Source organism: Protomyctophum bolini (assembly GCF_963924005.1).
Source record: "Protomyctophum bolini genome assembly, chromosome: 15".
NCBI classification, from domain to species: Eukaryota; Metazoa; Chordata; class Actinopteri; order Myctophiformes; family Myctophidae; genus Protomyctophum; species Protomyctophum bolini.
The window spans coordinates 13,912,635-13,932,060 of record NC_137876.1 but is presented as its reverse complement, the minus strand read 5'-3'; the positions used below and the strand labels follow the sequence as shown (position 1 = coordinate 13,932,060).

The window sequence follows — 19,426 nt, the reverse complement described above, 5'->3', positions numbered from 1 at the left end:
ATATGGCTCCAAAAGACGTTTTTGTTTTTCTGGGTGAGCTGAGATATTGGAGAAAGACCCCAGCTCAAACTTAGTGAAGACCAGCATAATGACAGACAGCAATAAGTTGATAGAGAAGAAGAAACATTGCACATTACCTAATATCTAAGCATGCATACCATTGTCTGATGACAAACGAGAAATGCAGCTATACAACTGTTTCACATAATACGTTCTATAAATCTACTTCATATCAATCTGACAAAACAAAAAACATTGCATGGGTACCCACTACCCAAGGCTAATTTAACACTCACTACCAACACAGTAGTATACATTACCTGCAGTCCAGCAGTTCTCAAACATTTTCATACCAAGGACCCCCAAATAAATATGTATTTGACCGTGGACCCACAAGAAAATATCTTGTGCCAAGGACTCCCACAAAAGATCCCTGGGGGTCCTTGGACCTCACTTTGAGAACCACTGCACCGGTCTATGCAGCGGAGTAGGGGAACCTGAGAAGAGCAGCCTGTGCTGGGCCTATCTGGAGGGCTTTGAGGTCTACAGAAGTGGTTGGGGTCAGAGAACTACCATTAGTACTCAGCACCACCACAGCCTGCGGTGGAAGACCCGGTTCAGTCAACTCCAGCATCTCTACAGCTCCGCCCCAGTTAAACACTGCCAAGTAGCGGGGGCTTTGGTCCCAGGTCCGCAGGTACGCCATGGAGGAAGAGGAGTTGAAGAGTGGTACGAAGTCTCCATAGAGGAGGGAAAGTTCCTTGTCTCGCAACGCACTCAACGCGCTGAAGAAGCTGCGACAGTTAAACCTCTGGTCTGTCTCCTCCTGCAAATGAAGGGAAGGCAAGGCAGTTTTATTTGCATAGTGCAACAACAAAGCTGTGAAGTCATCTGTGGTAGTGTATTTACCTTTAGCGTTCCATTTAGCTGCATCGGGTCCACAGTATCCCAAAGCATCTTGGGAAACATTGTGTCCTAAAAAAGAGAAATAGGTATGATTAACAGTTACCTAAGGCAGTGGTTCTGAACCTGTGTGTGTGTGTGTGTGTGTGTGTGTGTGTGTGTGTGTGTGTGTGTGTGTGTGTGTGTGTGTGTGTGTGTGTGTGTGTGTGTGTGTGTGTGTGTGTGTGTGTGTGTGTGTGTTGAGGTCATATAAGACCTTTTTTAATACCTATAAAAAAGGAAATGAAATAAAGACCATATAAAGACCATAAATAAGACCATTACTGCATCAAAAGTAATCAACAAACTATACTATAAAAACTGGTCAAACAATAATATAAGGAAGAGGCAAAACAATTGAAAATAGCATATCTACAAGCTCACATGGCCTAGCCTCACACTTAGTGGATATATTGTTAGTAATTTATGAAATATACAATCAATTTGACAGTAAACTTAAATGCAAGTGGTTAAAACAAAGCCCGCTGTATAGTGACTTTTTCTGTTTTCACAAAACAGTAGTATTCTCACCACATCAACCAATCCAATCTCATCGCCGTAGCTGAAGACGGGCGTTCCTGGCAGGGTGAGCAGCAGCAGCTGATAGAACGTGACCATTGACGGGCCAACCAGCGAAGCCAGGTGGCCCTGGGTCCGGTCACCCACATTCCAGGCCAGCTGGTTCTGGTTGTGGGACGAGCGCAAGTGCTGAACAGACTGAGCAGTGGCATCGCCACCGCCTTCCTTCAGCACCCCCGACAGAAGCAAGTCGACTCCCGTAGAAGAGAGAAGATTGGACACGTCCTCCGCCGACGTCTTCTCTGTTACTCCAATCAGGACTCTGAACACACAGGAAGTACACAATGAAACCGACTGACCTTAACACTGACACTCACAGTGTATTTCAACCATGTATTCTGATTAATTGAAAATGAAGGACCTTGATGTAAACAAGTAGTATAGTAGTGCTTTTTCTGGTTTTATCCTCGTAGCAGATTTTGTATTGACCTGTACTTTTGTTGAACTGTACCCATTCTACAAACTGTGAATACAATTTTCAATCAATCAATCAATCAATCAATCATGTAAAAGTAAAATAAATTATGATACAAAAACATCAGAAACTCTTGTGTGGGTGTCAAAAGTCATAATATAAAATGCAATAAAGCCAGTTGTGGGTTGTCTCTTTTCATTAGAACCATTCGCTTTAGTCCATTTGGCTGTACCAATCCCACTGCATGCGTGTCAAACCCTTAAATTGCGCTGCTGAAAACATTAATGAATACTGTCGTTTTGTTCCACAGTAGATCTTGTGATAAAGGCTTAGTAATGGAATCACCTCTTGGTGGAATTCTCTTCTGTAGCGTTCTGTATGATGGCTCGAATATCTGCCCAGAGGGACGGAACAACACTGGCCACATGTTCAACTCCCAACAACTGCACACCGTCCACACCCTGGTTCAGCCAGAACACCAGAGCAGACTGATGAGAGAAAACACTATTGTTAGCATGCTAGGATCGTCCTAATGCAGAAAAGGTTGAGAACCACTGGTCTAGGACAGTGGTTTTTTACCATTTTCATATAAAAGTCCATTATTTATTTGAAGTTTTAGCCACAGACCACCATTTTGATGAGATTTAGCCTCTCAGACCCAAAACATTGAATATTTTGTTGTCGTTGGATAATAATTTGTCCACAATTCCATTATGTATGTTGGTACCATAGGAGAGATAACAGATAACAGTCATTTAACCATAATTTAACTTTTGAGAGCATAAAATGAAACCAAATGGACCTGTACAGGCTCCATTTGGTTTCATATTACACTCTCAAAAGTTAAAGATCTATAAGTGTCCAGTTGGTTACCAACTCTCCATCAATTAGCTGGGGACCACCTGGAATCCCTACATGGTTAAAGAATCTGTAGATTCAATATTGTTGTTTTGCTGGGTGGCTGGTAGGTAGGCCTAGGTGGTGATCAGTTGAGCCGTGACTGATTGGAAAACTATTTTAATGAGGCTGCCTGTCTTTGTGTATGAAAGTATGTCACTCTGTTCACAACGATTCACTCAATATCATGATCTTTCACATCAGCGACCCGGGCCCGGATCCAAGTACTGTACAGTGTACACTTCACCCAAAGTCCAGTTTGTTTGATTGGTGTAAACACAAATCACTCATGCCGAAATCTAACTAACTTACTATTGATAACTAAACAGGGAGGCCACGTTGTTATTAGACTCTACTTGAAAACAATTAAATTACTAATTTGCTACCCTTTGGGAGTCAACTCAAAATTGTCTTAATGCATTGCAGATTTGACATTAAACACAGCACTGAGCCTCCGCTTCCTCACCTTCATTTTCTCAGCCACAGTGGTCACACTGCTGTTAGAGTACCATGGCCCTGTTCCCTGGTAGTTGGGAGTCAGATCCAGGACCACAGAAATGCCTATAATAGTAAGAAAAGAGAGATTATTCATAAAGAAAACAAGGAATATATTTCAGTTTTTATATATTATGTAATCATCCAAGGCCTTCCTTGGATGGTTATCCATTTGAAGATTGTTGATGATTACATTTGCTGGGCATAGTGTCGTGTCACTTTTAATGTTTTTGTGAACGGACCCTGCTGCTGTCATACAGTATTTCTGATTATTATAACTAAATGGCATGGTGGAAATACCTATTCAGTGGTCTGCAGTCAGGTCACCGCACCTGAAATGTAATGCTATAGACTTTATAAATAATCGTACCTTTCCTGTGAGCTGCAGTCAGGACACTTTTAAATTGTTCCAAAGTTCCAACCTCGGGGGAAATGTCCTCAAACCTCAGACTGACAGGGTCGTCGCCCGGGGCATCGTGGATCGGACCCAAGACCAGACCCTTGACCTTCAGCTTAGCCAAACTGTCAATCATCTTCTCCACCCCTACAGCAGGAAACAGCATCAGCAGACTGTCAGTGTGCATAACACCATCTGGCAAACGGTGTGTGCCATGCCCCCTCCCACTCGCTCAGGTCTGGTGATGCCAACCATATAGACATATAAAGGTAGACGCCTCTTCCGGCTCTGGGGCGCATGTCAAAATTTAAATGCCCAATTTTCCAGAGATTCCTTGCGAAGCGTAGTCCCGAAAAAAGACACGCTGTGATTGGCCAGTAGTCAGTTGAGTGGCAGCGAGAGACCGCAGACTGACCACGTCGACACGTCAACTTTTAGAACTGCGTGTGTACTCACCCAGGAATTCATTGGACTTGGAGTCAGATATTGTACTCTAGATTCATATCCATTTGAAAGTTCTGGCAGAAAGGTTTCAATGCCGACATGGTCAGTCTGCTAACCATGCACAGATAGGACTGAGCTATGGCTCTGAATTTAGAAAACATGAAATGTATGTAAGATCTGATGCCATGCATGCAGGGATACGCCCGTCCTGAATATAGTCTCTCTGTTCTTCACACATAGAAATGCACTATACATATGCCATGTACAGTCCACGTTACGACTCCAAACCTATGAACAAGTTAAAATGCTTCTTTATTCAACTGTATAAGCAACTATTTACCATCATTTCATTCAGTATCATCTCGGCAGAATTAAAAAAAATATATATATATTACAATGTTATTGTTGCGCATGATTATACCGAATATATTTCTTGATATTTATATGACTTTGCTGCAAACGCAACCCGGTGTAGCTGCCTGTATTGACTAGGTTGGGGCTACGAATCAGTTCCACTGCAACCCTGGTGTAGCTTTGAAAGACCAACCTTTGAGATCCTGTGTGTCAGAGAAGGCTTGGATGTTTGTGATCTGATAGAGAGGTCCAGAGCTCCACCAGCTCATCTGAGGGAGAGGTCTGCAGCCTGGAGCCTGGAGGATTATCACCACCGCCCCGAACAGCATTCCCAGCCAACCCAACCAGAACAACACCAACAGGGTCCATCGTGTCCGCACCCATCTGAAGCATAACAAAATACAGGCTTTAGTTGTATGAAACAGTTAGCCTACATTGTTGTTTATATAAGACTGATTAAGCAAGCAACATGTGTAAGTAAGACAACAGGACCACACTCAAGCAGTTCAGAGCAAAGACAAATCCCCATCTACTGTATGTGGACAATAATATTTTGTAATCAAGAAAAACATTTAAAGAAAAAAAGAAAAAAGAAAGCAAACAATTATAATAATTATTGTGTAAAGTTGTAAACTATAAAGTATATTAATAAGAGCATAGAAAATACAGACAAACAGAACTCAGATAAGGGCAGCAATATACAGCAGAGCAATGCAAATTAGAATTGTACATTACAAAAGAGTTGAGCAAACCAAAAAACAATTATAGGCTATAATCAATGTGAGCAACAGGACAATAGCTCTAGGGTAGGTCAAGCAGGACAGTATACATTAGTGCTGTAATACTAATCATTGATTGTTTTCTTAAGGATTCTTTTACCAGTTATTTTTTTATTGAACAATCAAGAATCTTTTTTTATTTGTTCATATTTAACAATAACATTCAAATCAAATTGATGATTATTTATAAATGACTAAAATAAGGCCTATTTGCTCATGCTCAGACACTACTGGGCTTAGAACACACATCATTCATGACCACGCATGACTAGACTACACACATGACTACACACAAATTAGATCTATATGAATACATTTGATTTATCTTATCTGAGAGACAAGAGGGTGAGAGTGCATGCCTTATGTATGTTCTGTGTCACATTTGGGGAGGTGTCAGCTAGGGTGGGAATAATTTGTTCAGGTAGGCCAGGGCATTGCTTTTGTTATGCAGTTATTGATCATTATTCCACACACAGCACAGGAATATCTATTTTGAAACTTTTATGTAATTTTATTATTCTGTATTAAAATGACAGGCCAAATGTCTCAGCAACAAGCATAGCATACTTTATAATATGAAGATAGATGAGACAGTGTGGAATCTACGGATTGTAATTTGTGGAGGACTGGAGGTAAAACAGAGAGATAAACAGAAACCACGGCTGGCTTCACATTTCATCACTAATGGAACCAATAGGGTATAGCTCTATATAATCAATCAATCAATTCATTTAATCAATTCAATAATTAATCATCTCTCACCCAGGAGTCCCTGCGACTCTCAGCAGCTCCTCTTTGGACAGACCAGTGAATTTCTTCTCAGCCTCATCTTCGTGTACTTTCACGTTCAACGTTCCGTTTTTCTCCGGAATAAACGCTGCAGCATCCCCGTTCCCGGCCTCTCCTCCTCCGGCTATCGGCTGCTTCTCCTCCTCCGCTTCTGTCAGCTCAGCCTCCACGTCTGTCTCCTCCTTGCCGCCCATCATGTCCACCTCGGTCTCCTCAGTAGTGGGACCCATTGTGTCCACTTCTGTCTCCTCTTCTTTGCCCAGCATGTGCACCTCTGTCTCCTCCTTAGTCTTACCCATCACTTCTGTCTCTTCTTTACTCATGGCGTCGTCGACTTCTTTCAGTAAAACGACACGATTCCTTCAAACGCACCCGTGACTGTCTGAGTCTGCCTGGTTAATTGAATGGAACGGAACGGGGTGTTACTCCGGAGTCAGCATGGCCATAGAATTCAGCTACTCCATCAATGGGGTCGGGTTGGGTTGGGTCTGTCTGGTGCGTCGCTGCAGCGACGCTGTCGCTATGTCACAACTCTGTCCTGTCTGCAAATCAATTGTAAGCTAGCGGTTGAAAATAATATTTCGTTGAATTTTTATTATATTTTTCAATGATGAATAATGTTGTAAAAACGTTGAAAATTGTCCCCTCCTTTCTCCGAACATCTATATTTTGACTCTTTGATCTGGCTGGGTAGCCTCTTTTTTATTTTTTATTATTATTATATTTTTGTATCTATTTTGTGACTTCAAGTATTGCAATATGGCTGCAAAACAGCGACCCCTTTTAATCACATTATCACATGTCACCAATTACTGTGTAACAGCATTACACTGCCGCAGTGCATGGACCATAGCTCTATATGGCTATGGCGTCATATCAAGGGGGGACTGCAGAAAAGATGGCGACCCTCTCCGCAAGAGGCACAGTTGTGTAGGCTATTTTCTTATTTGAAAGTATACCAAATTATGAGTGGTTGGTTGGTTTTCAACGATTTTGAGCTCGGTCTAGATCACAAGCAATGGCCTATAGGGATCCACCTATATATACCTCCCAACAACAGCAGAATAACACATTTAGTAGCCTATAATGTGACATATAGGCTCATTTCTATTTGTATGTATATTTTTTAGGATATTCAGTTATTCATATGTATTATTACACATTAATCAAAACAGGTGTCTTGATAATTTTAGTACCCAACACCTCATGCAACAATATCATGCCCTTATATCAACATTTAATTTCAAGCTTTTCCCCAATGCTCACACTATGCCTATATTATGTTTTATTTATTTTTATCCATCAAATGTATATGGATGTCATATTTAATACTATACCTAGTATCCACCCTGTTTATACATTGAATGATAAGCGTAATGACTGTTCCTGATAAGTCACTTACATTAACTTTGGAGCTGCTTAGTGCCAACAGTATAAGACTGTGTGTGTGTGTGTGTGTGTGTGTTTCTATGTGCAGCGCGTTGCTGAAAATGAGCACTTGTGCTCAGCTACTACCCTGGGTAAATAAAGGATAATACTAATCTCTGTTCTGGGCATGTCATAATAAGCAATCATTCTGTGACAATATGTGAGCATTCAGCAAAAACAGCTCACGTGTCAACTTGCGATGCATTGTGATCGCCATGTTCTGCGAAGAAGGGCTTGTAGATTGGCATGTCCAGCGAAGAGAGACCAAGTACAGACAGTTGGTGAACAACTGTATAGGGTTTAAGTGGTTAATGTTTCCTTTAAGTATTTCAGTGACTACATTTAAAGTCCCAGACACTATAGATGTTTTCTTGTCAGTTTATAACAGAATAGGTTTTTTTTCTACCAAAAAATTAGCTGATAATGATTTATTTGGCGCTGATAACACTGTAAACTTTTTTTCTTTTCTTTTTTACATAAAAAGAAAGACCAAATGGACATGTAGGCACTATAGAATAGAAGACACTTGTGTCTAGTCTTTGCTGTCTCAGCTCTTCCAGAAGTTGGGGTTCTGCGCCAGGCGTCTCTGGAAGTTCTCGTACCAGCGGAGGACACAGCTGGAAGGGATGAAGGTCTCTGAGGGCTCGGGGGTCATCTGAGCCTGGCTCACAGCGAAGGACGAGGCAAAGTTGTACAGACTGTCCAACATCTTCTGTGTGAACAGCAGGAAGGAGTCCAAGTTGGACACGGCAGCCGTGGACACCGGCGTCTGTTGGACCAGCTGATCCAGAGGCTCTACAGACACACCCACCTGCAGTGGTGGAAACTGAGTAACTACACATACATTTACTGTAGTACTCTTAGGGCCGATTAATACTCCTATTTTAGAGCCGAATTCGGCACTGTAGAGCCTACAATGTCATTTTAGGTTCGGGGGGGGGGGGGGGGGGGGTACCGTCCTAAAGTCGTCTCTTTGGGGCTACTGAAAATTTATGACAAATCATTTTGGCACTACAGCGCCGAAACAGTGGTAAAATAGGAGTATGAATCGGCCCTGTCCTACTTCACTCCACAGTAGGCGGTAGGCCTACTTGATAACTTAGTTACTTGCAGAGTGAGACTATCAAAATATAATTAACAAATACATAAATAAATATTTCAAAGATTACAAGACGACTTCACCCATTTTCAATATATATCTTCATATAATTGGTCACCACTAATGCTCATGATAAAATATATGGGCACGAATTAATGATAATTACTGTTGGTGCCAAATACCAATTATGTTTTTTTTTATAGGATTTGTAGAGTAGGCCTACTTTCTTTCTATTTAGGATGAATTGAACAGGTGGACCCTCTTGTAAACAAGTGTAGTGCTTTATTGGGTCGTCCACTCACCGTTAACAGTTTTTGTATTGAGTTGTGCTTGACATGTAGGCTACTGTAATTCTGCAAACTGTTAATAAATACTTCAATCAATCAATCAAACCCCATCCCCTGCCTCCCCACCACTGCCGACCTGAGCTACGGACGGTCCGGCGGCACCGCACATGGTCCCGAAAGGATGTGCCCCGCCCTCCCCGGCCTTCAGGCCGGATATCTTGAAGATGGCGCTGGGTTTGTCGTTGGTGATGAAGCCGAGCAGTTGCCACACCGCGCCGCCCGAACCTGGGTCCGGGAAGGAGAAGTAAACGGCGCCGCCCATCCCAGCGGGGAACGGCACCGTGCCGAGCATGAACACCACCACGTGGTTCACCTGCTCGTAGTCCGTCAGGTTGAACAAGAACTTATCGGCCGAGACCAGAACCGGGTCCGTCTGGACCAGCCGACCCGCGACCAGACAGCCGAACATCCCCAATGAAAGCAGCTGTACGAGCTACAATAGTAACGACAATGACAACAGTAACAGCAGAAGCAACACTAATACAAAACCAATTATGATGATAATAATAATCCTCTTCTTCTGTTCGTTACAAATTTATACTCAAAGGTTACAAACACACTTGTTCTGTTCAGCAGTCTACCATGACAGTTAATCGATCCATAGCTCGATAATTGATTAGTTTGACTGTTTATACATTTACCAGTTTTTTAGCCTATATGTTTTAATTCAGCCCACGTTAAACAGGTTTGACATCTTTATAGGGCAACACTTCACGTTTTTGTATTACTTTATACATTTATAATAATGATTTATTAAACAGAAAAAAATAACCTTCTGCTCAACTATTGACTTGTTATCCTTGCGACGTCAGGCTGTTTACTCGGAGCGTAGCCAATCAGAGTACAGCTCTTAATGTGACGCCGCCTCTCCGGTCTGTTATGGTAGCTTCTAGAATGTTGATCAGATAAAACATCCATTTATTTGTATTTATTATTATCATAAAGCTCATTAGACTGAGTGGTGAGTAGAAGTTAATATTTGTGCTTATGTAACACAGGTCTGGGTCTGACAACGTCTGTTTGGTTTGCCATGGCGTTGAATAGTCAATGCTACACGGGCAGAACACACACACACACACACACACACACACACACACACCCCTACTGCAATGGTTTTGTTAATACATTTCTCTACATTTTGTCTAACTTGTCTAGTCTACTGTGAATGGATGCTGTCTAAGCTTAGCTATATATCCGAATGTACTGTCTGAATGAATGCATGTATCTACAGTATAGTTAGGCCTACTGTCTGAATGAATACTACTGATTGAAGGGATCTGGTGTAATTAATACTGCAGACTGTATTATCCATTAATTACAATTAGTCGCCATTTTACCAACATCATGTGTTGTAAATAATCAGTGTCATGTTGGTTTGGTCAAAGTGTTCTTCTACCAACAGTAAGCAGAAGCTAATGAAGCTGAATAAAGTTGACATCAACACTTCTCTCTGTATGTGTGTGTGTGTGTGTGTGTGTGTGTGTGTCTGTCTGTCTGTCTGTCTAGCTGTGATCATGATAAAGTTTGTGCTGATGTTGAACAGACAAGGTCAGACGAGGCTGAGTCGATACTACGAACCGCTGGAACACAGCCGGAGAGTTCCCCTGGAGACCGACGTTGTCAGAGCATGTTTGTCACGCAAGAAAGATGAGGTCTGTCTGTCTGTCCATTCCGAGTGGGGATGTTAACAATGAATTGCTATAAATACACGTATTGATCCTGGGGGAAGTTTGGGTTCTCAGGAAAATCATTGATTATATACCATTGGATAAAGGTTCAATCAATTCAATTATTAAAAATGTGCACCCCCAATTCTGATTTTATATAGGTCAGTGAGATGATCTCTCCCTCTCTCTCTCTCTCAGTGTTCGTTTGTGGAATATCAGGACTTTAAGCTGGTCTATCGTCAGTATGCAGCTCTCTACATCGTGGTTGGGGTCACACACAGTGAGGTCAGTTCAAGGTTCAATGCCACCAGTCTAATAATCTAACCAGATTAGAGATCTCTGTATGTTTATGTCAGTCTGGTAACAACATAACATCTAAATTCAATGAATGGGCTAAAAACTGGTTGGAAATAATTCTGTGGGAGAAAAAGAAAAATATACAGCACCACAATGCTGGGACTTTAGGGCGGCCCTTCACATCGGTATGGCATCATGATTGGTTTCCATAGCAGTAGGCATGGTTTATATATATTGAATATAGATTTCCTCAGACATTAACATTAACTAGAGATCTTTGATTGTGTCGCTAGCCTATGCTAGTCTAATGCCACCACTGAGGGTTTTTTATTGTCTCCAACCACTTTTAAACTAGTGTCCTAACAGGTGAAAAATCTACAAATAGAAAAAAATCCAAATGAGCAAAAGTTCTACAAGCTCATGAGTCGCAACGCAACAGTGACAACAATGGATGCCACATAAAGTGATGGGAGTGAAACACACTCACAGAATTGTCTAATGTTTGTCTCTCTCTGCAGAATGAGCTGTCAATCTATGAACTCATCCAGAACTTTGTGGAAGTTTTGGACAAATACTTTAGTTGCGTGGTAAGTACTATAATTGTCAGAATGCGAAAGCTCACAGGTTGTGATGACTTCATATTCTACCATAACATTTTCTGGTAGAATTGAAGATCCGTTTTAATGTGAAGCCCAGACGATGCTGGATTACCATGGTGATCTAGTTTTGTTGCCAAACCACAAGAATAACTAATGACCTGCTCTGTTTTCCCCAGAGTGAACTGGATGTATCCTTTAATCAGCACACAGTAGTACCATTTAATAAATGAATGTACAGTATCTATGATTTATGTGTGTACTCAAACATATCAATCTATCCCCTTGACTGTCTTATCAGATCATGTTTAACTTGGATAGAGTCCATGTGATTCTGGATGAGATCATTGTTGGTGGCCATGTTGTTGAGACAAACAGGAGTCGTATTCTGGCTCCACTCCTCGCCCTTGACAAGATGGTTGACGGCTGAGATATGTGAACATCATCTAAATATATAATTCAACATGAAATAATTTAAATCTGATTCAGGATTCGTTTCTTCTTGGATCATTTAGCCTTAAGACATTTTTATATGACTTATGTATATTTAACTATGTATATGTTTAATTTTTCAATAAAAGCAGTTTAAAACATCATACAGATCTAGTTCTTAACTCCTGTTGAACTTTGAACACATTTTATGTCCTGTACTTTATAATACATTGAAATTTTATTCTAAACCCTAGAGTCAAGGTACTAGTGACGGTGTACTGGGTGCTTAGCGTTAGTCCGACGTCCCAATAATCGGACATTAACTACCCATACCCACACGCGGAAGCCATGGGTGAGTCTTAACCGGCCACATATGTCCAACTATTGGTATGTCGGACTAACGTATGCCTCTTCCAGTGTACTGTTGCCATAGCGTCCTCTCATTACATTTAGATCTCTGGTTCTCAATGCGGGATTCCCATGGGCCTTTGAGGGAGTTCCAGGTGGTCCCCACCTTGAAAAATGATAGTTAGGAAACAAATGGACCCTTATGGATCTGTAACTCTTATGGGTCCATTTGGTTCCATATTAGTATAGCCCAAGTACACAGGGATTTTACAGCGTAACAGACTGGACTGTCCCAGAGAACTAGAAAAAGTGCCCCTTAGGGCACAGGTCTCCACCAGACAAGGTCAGGTTGTGGCCTCCTGGTGAAGCTATAATAGGCCAAAAGGGCCATTTGTTCATACGCCTTTGATGGCAATTGGACGATTTGAGGCATTTTATTCCAAAAATCCACCTGTTGCGCTATAACAGGCCTATGTGAAAATGGTGGGATATATTCCTCAGCCTAGTAGGAAAGTGCGTGAAAGGTTTCACGTAAATTGCACACTGCGTTCATGATTTGAGGCAGTTTGTTCAGTTTGGGCCAATCCTGCAAACTTCCTTGAAATTACTGAATCAGTGATCCAATTACTATGAGTTTTTTGTTTTTACGAATAAAATGTAATTCTTTTTTCAATCTGTATGGCACAGTAGTTGGTTGAATTTTGTCTCCCTGCTCTTCTATTGAGACATTTAGATCGTGTCAAAGGTCATGTCTCACACAAGATCAGTCAAGATTCAGAAGCAGGCAGGCTCATGTCAGCACTTGCGTAGGAAACAGAGTTCAAATCGGGGGTAGAAGAGGAAAGTTACGTAGTGCAGCTTTAACTTGACCCATTTCTACACAGACCTGTCCTGGATGATGAAACATCGCGTCTGTGCGGAACACTTGTTTATTCCCGTCACCACTGTAACAAGATGAGTTGTACACAGCAAATATTTGAATGATTTTTTTTTATTATTATATTTTTTGTAGGTTTTTCTTTTTTTGGAGCGTTCACATTTTGAAAATATGTTTGAACTCGAGTTAAATAAATGTTTCTACTTTACAAAGAAAAGAGAAGGAAAGCAGTTTAAATCTTTTAAACCAGCATTTCTACGGCAACACACTGATCCCTCTGGCAGGAAAACTTTCACACAGAATAAAATAGGGAAGGGAAGCAAAACTGAAAGTAGAAAATAAAAAGTGTGCCTGATTGTAGATCAGATTAAAGTGAAAAACTCCAAACATCCAAAACGTTAAATACTCAAAGAAAAACGCAAAAAGGAAAAAAAAAAAAGAAAAAACAGAGTGAGAGCGTTAGAAGCAGAATGAAGAGGAGGAAAATGACAGGTTGGGGGGGCGGGTGGGGCAGCTTTTGTTTTTGTATTTTTTAGAAAAATTAGGCTTCTGCGTCCTTTTCGTCCAATCAGCAGCTGCTCAACTGGCCATCTGATTGGCCGGCTTGGCTATGAGCCACGTGATGGGAAAGCAGGGAGTGGACGGAGCACGCTCAGTTGAGGTGGAAGCCTTTCTCCATGGTGGCCGCGAGGAGGCGCTCTCTCATGATGTCCTCTGAAGAATATTCCGGAAGCTTCAGGTAATGAACACAAGTATTGACTGATGGATAACTAGAGTCTGTTGCATCAACCTGAAAGAACAGACGGAAGAGAGAAAAGATTTATTAAACGTTATATTATTGAAGTGGAACTCTTTCTGGCATAGCACTGTAGGTTCATTGTACATTTTCCTGTTCTCCCCGGCGCCTGTGCTAGAATGTGTCTGTGCTAGAATGCCACCGCTAAAATACATAGTAGTGAGGTACTGTTTATTCCAAGGTTGATGACGATAGTGTCAACTGTCAACACAAAGTTTCTGTTCAAAGAGTGTATTACTACAAAATATGAATAAAGCCGAATTCATTTTTTATAGCCGGTAAGTGTCCATGGTGTAAGCAGGATAATCAAATCCAAACAATACTCCCAGAGGCAAAACCCTCTGGTAATTAGAATCCATATTGTGTATTATTTGTCCATAACTGCAGGGTCATCATTGATTACCCCTTACTTAAGTGATACACTAAAACATTAAGTGTGAACTCTTTACTTACCTTTCTGACTATAGTGAGCCGGGGGTGCAAGTTGGCCAGACCTCCAGGGGGCAGAGTAGAGCAGCCAGTGGTAAACTGAAGAAACGCTTTTCTCTCATCAGATGACATTCCACATAAAACTCTGACAAACCTCATGAAGCCAGGACTAGAGGAGAGGAGGAAGAGAGGGGGAGAGTAGAGGAGTCAGACCATCTTCATATCCACAGACTGAGTACAATGGAAACATTAAAGGCTCATTCATAGTCTGGATTTTCGGTGGTGAGGTGACCACCGGAACTGAAATAACGTTGAGCGGTGGTGAGTAAAAACAGAGAGAAGGGCTGGGGCGGTGGTGGTGGTTTGCTCTTCACCGCGGCTCGTGGCGTCATGATGTAGTTCGGTGGTCACCTCACCACCGAAAATCCAGACTATGAATGAGCCTTAAGCCTCCTGGGGCCTTTTGTGTTATCCTTTTGGCATAACCTTTGACAGTATTCACTCAATCAAACTAAATGGCCTACAGACACGAGGAACTACTCCCTGTCTGAGGTTTGAAAAGGTCAAAATAGAATAATTCTAACAAAGTCAATAAATGATAAGTCAGTTTACCTGTCTCTGGTGTATCCGAGTTTAGGTTCTGTGTAGTTAATGATGTCATCAGTAGTCCAGGAAGGCATCTGGTTGCCACAGAGAATCATCTGAACTTCTTTATGGCTGAAAGAGCTCAACTTCTCCATTGGAAAGACGTGATTGAAGCCCTCTGAAATATAAAATACATATCTTACTGTATGCCTATAACTATGTCAGTCCTAATTCAACACACATTGATATGGAATACTATCCAGTAACAGTCTTGTGCTCGAATACAAGCAGAGTTCACGCTGTTCATGTCTGAATTAGATTTCTTCTTTTTTTTAGACAAACTGATCACAATTCCTCAAGAGGAACATTTACAGACACAATGGATTAAGAATTATTTGAATCACCCCTACATCAAAATAGTTTCTCAATGGATTAAGAATTATTTTAATCTCCCCTACATCAAATAGGTTCTCAATAATAAGGAAGAGTGAGGCAAAATAATATCCGTGTTTTTTTTAATGAATACCAATCCTGGCTCTCCAAAATACATTAATGTGGGAATTATTACTTACGTCTGAAAGCTTCCATCTGTTTCTGGATTCCAGAGTTCATACAGAAGTCGAACATCAGCTCTACATATGTCTCTGCATTCTCCATGGTAACAAGCTACACACACACACACACACACAAAAAAATGTATTGACATTTATGAACTAGGCTTAACAAGAAATCGATAAAAAGGTATATCATATCTTTGTGCTGGTAATTCAAGTTACAAACTGAAGGTTAACTGATCTAATGAGTCTAATGGTATAGGTCTTGTTTACTGGCAGTTTAACAGGTCAAGGGCTAGTTAACTGGTGGCCTAACTGGCAGAGGACTGGTTAAGTAGCAAACTAGTTTCCTACCTCATTGTCTCCATTGGGTTTGAGGTCGACAGCTGTGAAGCCATGAACTTTAGAAGATGGACAGAACTGGAAATTCAACCTACAGAGAGATACAGACGTTAAAATAAACACATTTGTTGTTGTTGCCAATTGAACAATTACGTATACTACAATGCGTCGTTAGCAGGTTGGGCGGTTTTGCTAAATTTAAAACCCAGGTTTACTATGACCAAAACACTGCAGTTTCCAGTTTTACCGTCTAATTCTCGCATTATTTCATTTTGTTAATCAAAGACTGCCATTACAGTCCATCGCCACAAGATGGCCCCTTTCGCTATTGTACTGTATCATCAGTCATGTTCGCCTGTCTTGTCCCTCTCTGCCTACCGTATTGAGCCCCCAGGCACAGGCAAACAGTGTTGCCTGGCTGCCTGCTCAGAGTAGATCTCAGTGATTATTTTACCCATTACATTAGTATCTTATGTTGTGACAGAAACGAGTCATGAACGCATCCATAAACAATGCACAACGACTCGACGACGCGCTGTAAGCTTGTAGATCAGCTATTTTCTGCACGCGCTCCGCAGTACGGCGACTTATAATTAATTCTAGTAAGTGGAGGCACAACTGTACAACTCGCATCAGATTATTTCAGCATGATCCACTGAGTTTAGTTTATGCCTGACAGAGTGGGCCAGTTGCTGATAGGAATATTTTGGCAATGCTGAGCTGCAACAAATCTGTTCTGTGACTGTCCACAGCATAGCTCTGTTTCATCACACACACACACACACACACACACTTGGTGCTTGTGTGCCACTTGGCACCCGGGGACCATTAAATCAGAGCGCCCAGCGATTTGCAGCAACGAAGCACATTTCAAGGTGCACCAAGTGCCATCTTGGATGTAGCTAGATGTAGCCAAAACACCCCCGAGGCGATCGACAACAACGGGAGGTATGATTAATTTGCGTCTAGCGACGGGACCGCGATGGGCCGTCAAAAACATTCTTTGGTTAGAATGCGACGGATGGAGGACACATGGAGTTTGGGAACCGTTGACATTGTGAAACTCCTCACTGTCAGCTGTGCAAACAGGCCGTGAACTTCCAAAATAATATTTGAATTTAGTGGTATTAAAAACTGCAGATACCCTGTATACACTTGCACTGTATATTGGTTTGTTTACTGTTGAGTGAGAACCAGGGGGGCAGTCAGACAGATATTTTGTGAAGCCACTAAGGAAATGAAAGTTCATATAATGGCCTGTTGTGGCGCTGTCATTGGACCCAGAAAAACCCATAGCCCCATAGAAGTCCATGTATTTGGGCCCAACTTCACCTAGACTGTATTACCTTAATAAACATGGTCATGAATACTTTCTTCTTCCAGTCACTAGTTTAAAGTCTCATTTCTAATGTCATAATATTCTTTTTGGAAAATTATGGTCCCATTAATAAAAAAAATGACCATAAAGTCGCGTATGTTCTGAGGGGCGTGGCTACCGTTACAGTCTATGATAGGGATTCCCCTCCCACTCGAGTCAAAATAAAAACCAACGGAGAAGAAGGGGGGGGGGAAGTCCCGCCTCGTTGTCTGGGCCAGCCAATGGCCAGCTGGACCAAAACGGATCTAGAAAGATGGCGACTTCCATTGCAAGGACTGACAGGCTTCATTTTACGTTCATGTTAGACCCGGGGAACACTTTGTCCATATTTTTTACAGTCTATGGTGAGAACACATTGATGCACATTATGCTAATGATCTGGGGACCCCGACCCCCAGTTTGGGAACTGTATGTGTGTGTGTTTCATACCCCAGATCCTCTATGTTGAGTGGAGGTCCGTTTCCCAGTGGGTTCCTCAGCAGGATGTCTTGTAGTCTGACATTCTTCTCATCTTCAGACAGAGTTTTACTACAAAGCACCTCCTTCCTCCTCAGTGCCAACTCCTTCAACTCCTTCAGAAAACTAGCTCTACAAAAAAAGAGAAGAGAGGGGACATTAAGTGAGGAGAAATACAGATATTCCTTTTCTTCAAGGGATATAAAAGAACCGACACGGTTAGTAGAATTCACGGCTGAAGTGACACTCGAGTTTATCAGATCGAAGAACCAAAGTAGAAAACGGCTACTTTCAATGGTTCACAGAGTAGCTGCCAACAAACACGCCAGCAGCACTTGCAGTTTGTGTCCTGAGCCAACTCTCTCCCCAAACTGTTGGGAAAACCTAATAGGGCAGTTCGTCATTGACAGTAATGTTAATCTATAGAACGCCATTTTCTGTTCCGATGATGAATAAGTAGACTATGGATTTGTGATAGAGACATTTCAAAAACACCAGTGATCATCTACAAGGCAATCAAGGGCACGGGGCTCCCCGTTTTTCTTTACCTGTGTGGGTTAACCAACAGGAAGTCGTCCCAGGTGAGCAGGCCATGGTACCAGGATGGAGGTTTGGGTTTGGGAGGATCCAGAATGAACTCAGACTTTGAGTCCTCCTCCTCCAGACTCCCTACAGAGTACGTATCCTGGCTCTCCTCCGTTGAGGCCTCCAATTGGTTCTCCGATAGGAAGAGGAAGGGTTGGTGTCTGTCGGAGTCTTGTGAATGGTAGAGCAGCTTGCTCATGTTGGAGCGGATGTCTCCCTGACAGAGCAGCTTGAAGAAAGGCTGAGAGATGGGCAGGTCCACCAGCCTGTTGTCCTGGATGCACTTGGCCAGGAACACTCCCAGGAAGAGGAAGAGTTTGGTAATTCTGTCCAAGTCGTCGCTGTCCTGAGGGAACGGTGCTGGAAACAATCCACAGGACCTCTGGACGTAGAAGCCTGGAGGTTTTAAACCCCCTCCCAGATCAACCTAAAATAGAAACATCATTATATTAACTAGGGATGTGAACGAATCAGTATTTGGCCCCCCAAAAATCAACAAAGTGTATTAGATTTTTTTCTTTGATCCGACGTGTGCGTGCACGTGTGTCATGTGTTACCTGTCGTGATTCATCATCAGGGAAGTCATCATCAGACAACCACATCCCCAGAGAGGTTCTCTGGAACTCAGCAGCAACCAAAGCATAAAACTCCAGAGTGGGACCCAGACCCGTTCCTTCTTCACCTTGGAACTCCACCTACACACACACACACACACACACACACACATCAGCTATTTTTGCTGTGAAACATTCTTCCATAGAATCCAAATGACTGAAATCAGTCGTGGCGACTGAGAACTTGAATTTAAATGTTTGTGAATCACTGTTATAGTGCAGTGGTTCCCTAACGTTTTGGCCTGTGACCCACTAGTGAAAATAGCAGATCTACAAGATCACAGCGCCGTGCGAAGCGTTTTGAGCTTACAGATAATTTGACTACTTCATAATTATTATTCTTATTTATTTATGGAGTTTATTAGATGTGTAGATTTGTTTGTTTTAAAATGCATAAAACATTTTTTAATGTATTTGGGAAGTGGAACATCTTTTTAAATACCTTTTTTTAGTTCTAGGAAAATAAGAAATTTTTACTCTAGTCATGACCTATAAAAATTGTTCC

The 19,426-nt window shown here is 41.8% G+C and overlaps 4 protein-coding genes across 7 annotated transcripts in view; 1 reads left to right on the top strand and 3 right to left on the bottom strand.

The window, feature by feature from the left end:
• Positions 1-287: 287 nt before the first annotated feature.
• slc3a2b (solute carrier family 3 member 2b) lies at positions 288-6,414 on the bottom strand (the record flags this gene model as incomplete). Its single annotated transcript, XM_080784227.1, has 8 exons — positions 288-826; positions 910-975; positions 1,474-1,783; positions 2,282-2,424; positions 3,300-3,394; positions 3,699-3,872; positions 4,717-4,907; positions 6,065-6,414. The coding sequence occupies 8 exons, from the start codon at positions 6,412-6,414 to the stop codon at positions 476-478; spliced, it is 1,680 nt and encodes a 559-aa protein (XP_080640353.1). The 3' UTR covers positions 288-475.
• A 1,506-nt stretch (positions 6,415-7,920) lies between these two features.
• On the bottom strand, positions 7,921-9,553 carry hikeshi (heat shock protein nuclear import factor hikeshi). Its single transcript, XM_080783185.1, has 2 exons — positions 9,042-9,553; positions 7,921-8,330 (listed from the first exon to the last, which is right to left on the bottom strand). The coding sequence occupies exons 1-2, from the start codon at positions 9,372-9,374 to the stop codon at positions 8,067-8,069; spliced, it is 597 nt and encodes a 198-aa protein (XP_080639311.1). The 5' UTR covers positions 9,375-9,553; the 3' UTR covers positions 7,921-8,066.
• Positions 9,554-9,809: 256 nt separating this feature from the next.
• Positions 9,810-12,121, top strand: ap4s1 (adaptor related protein complex 4 subunit sigma 1). 2 transcript variants are annotated; one of them, XM_080783605.1, is made up of 6 exons: positions 9,810-9,926; positions 10,472-10,617; positions 10,831-10,917; positions 11,448-11,516; positions 11,705-11,716; positions 11,827-12,121. In XM_080783605.1, exons 2-6 carry the CDS (start codon positions 10,480-10,482, stop codon positions 11,953-11,955), a joined length of 435 nt encoding a protein of 144 aa, XP_080639731.1. In that variant the 5' UTR covers positions 9,810-9,926; positions 10,472-10,479; the 3' UTR covers positions 11,956-12,121. The 2 variants fall into 2 exon arrangements, with proteins under 2 accessions (XP_080639731.1, XP_080639732.1); XM_080783606.1 differs by lacking the exon at positions 11,705-11,716.
• Positions 12,122-13,017: 896 nt separating this feature from the next.
• hectd1 (HECT domain containing 1) overlaps positions 13,018-19,426 on the bottom strand; it is a 32,982-nt gene continuing 26,573 nt past the window's right edge. For all 3 annotated transcript variants that reach the window (XM_080784695.1, XM_080784697.1, XM_080784696.1), the window contains exons 37-44: positions 18,865-19,002; positions 18,271-18,734; positions 17,696-17,854; positions 15,901-15,979; positions 15,565-15,658; positions 15,020-15,170; positions 14,432-14,576; positions 13,018-13,972 (exon numbers count right to left, since the gene is read on the bottom strand). In XM_080784695.1, the coding sequence (XP_080640821.1) occupies positions 13,835-13,972; positions 14,432-14,576; positions 15,020-15,170; positions 15,565-15,658; positions 15,901-15,979; positions 17,696-17,854; positions 18,271-18,734; positions 18,865-19,002 (1,368 nt within the window). In that variant the 3' untranslated portion in view covers positions 13,018-13,834. The remainder of the gene's footprint in view (positions 13,973-14,431; positions 14,577-15,019; positions 15,171-15,564; positions 15,659-15,900; positions 15,980-17,695; positions 17,855-18,270; positions 18,735-18,864; positions 19,003-19,426) is intronic.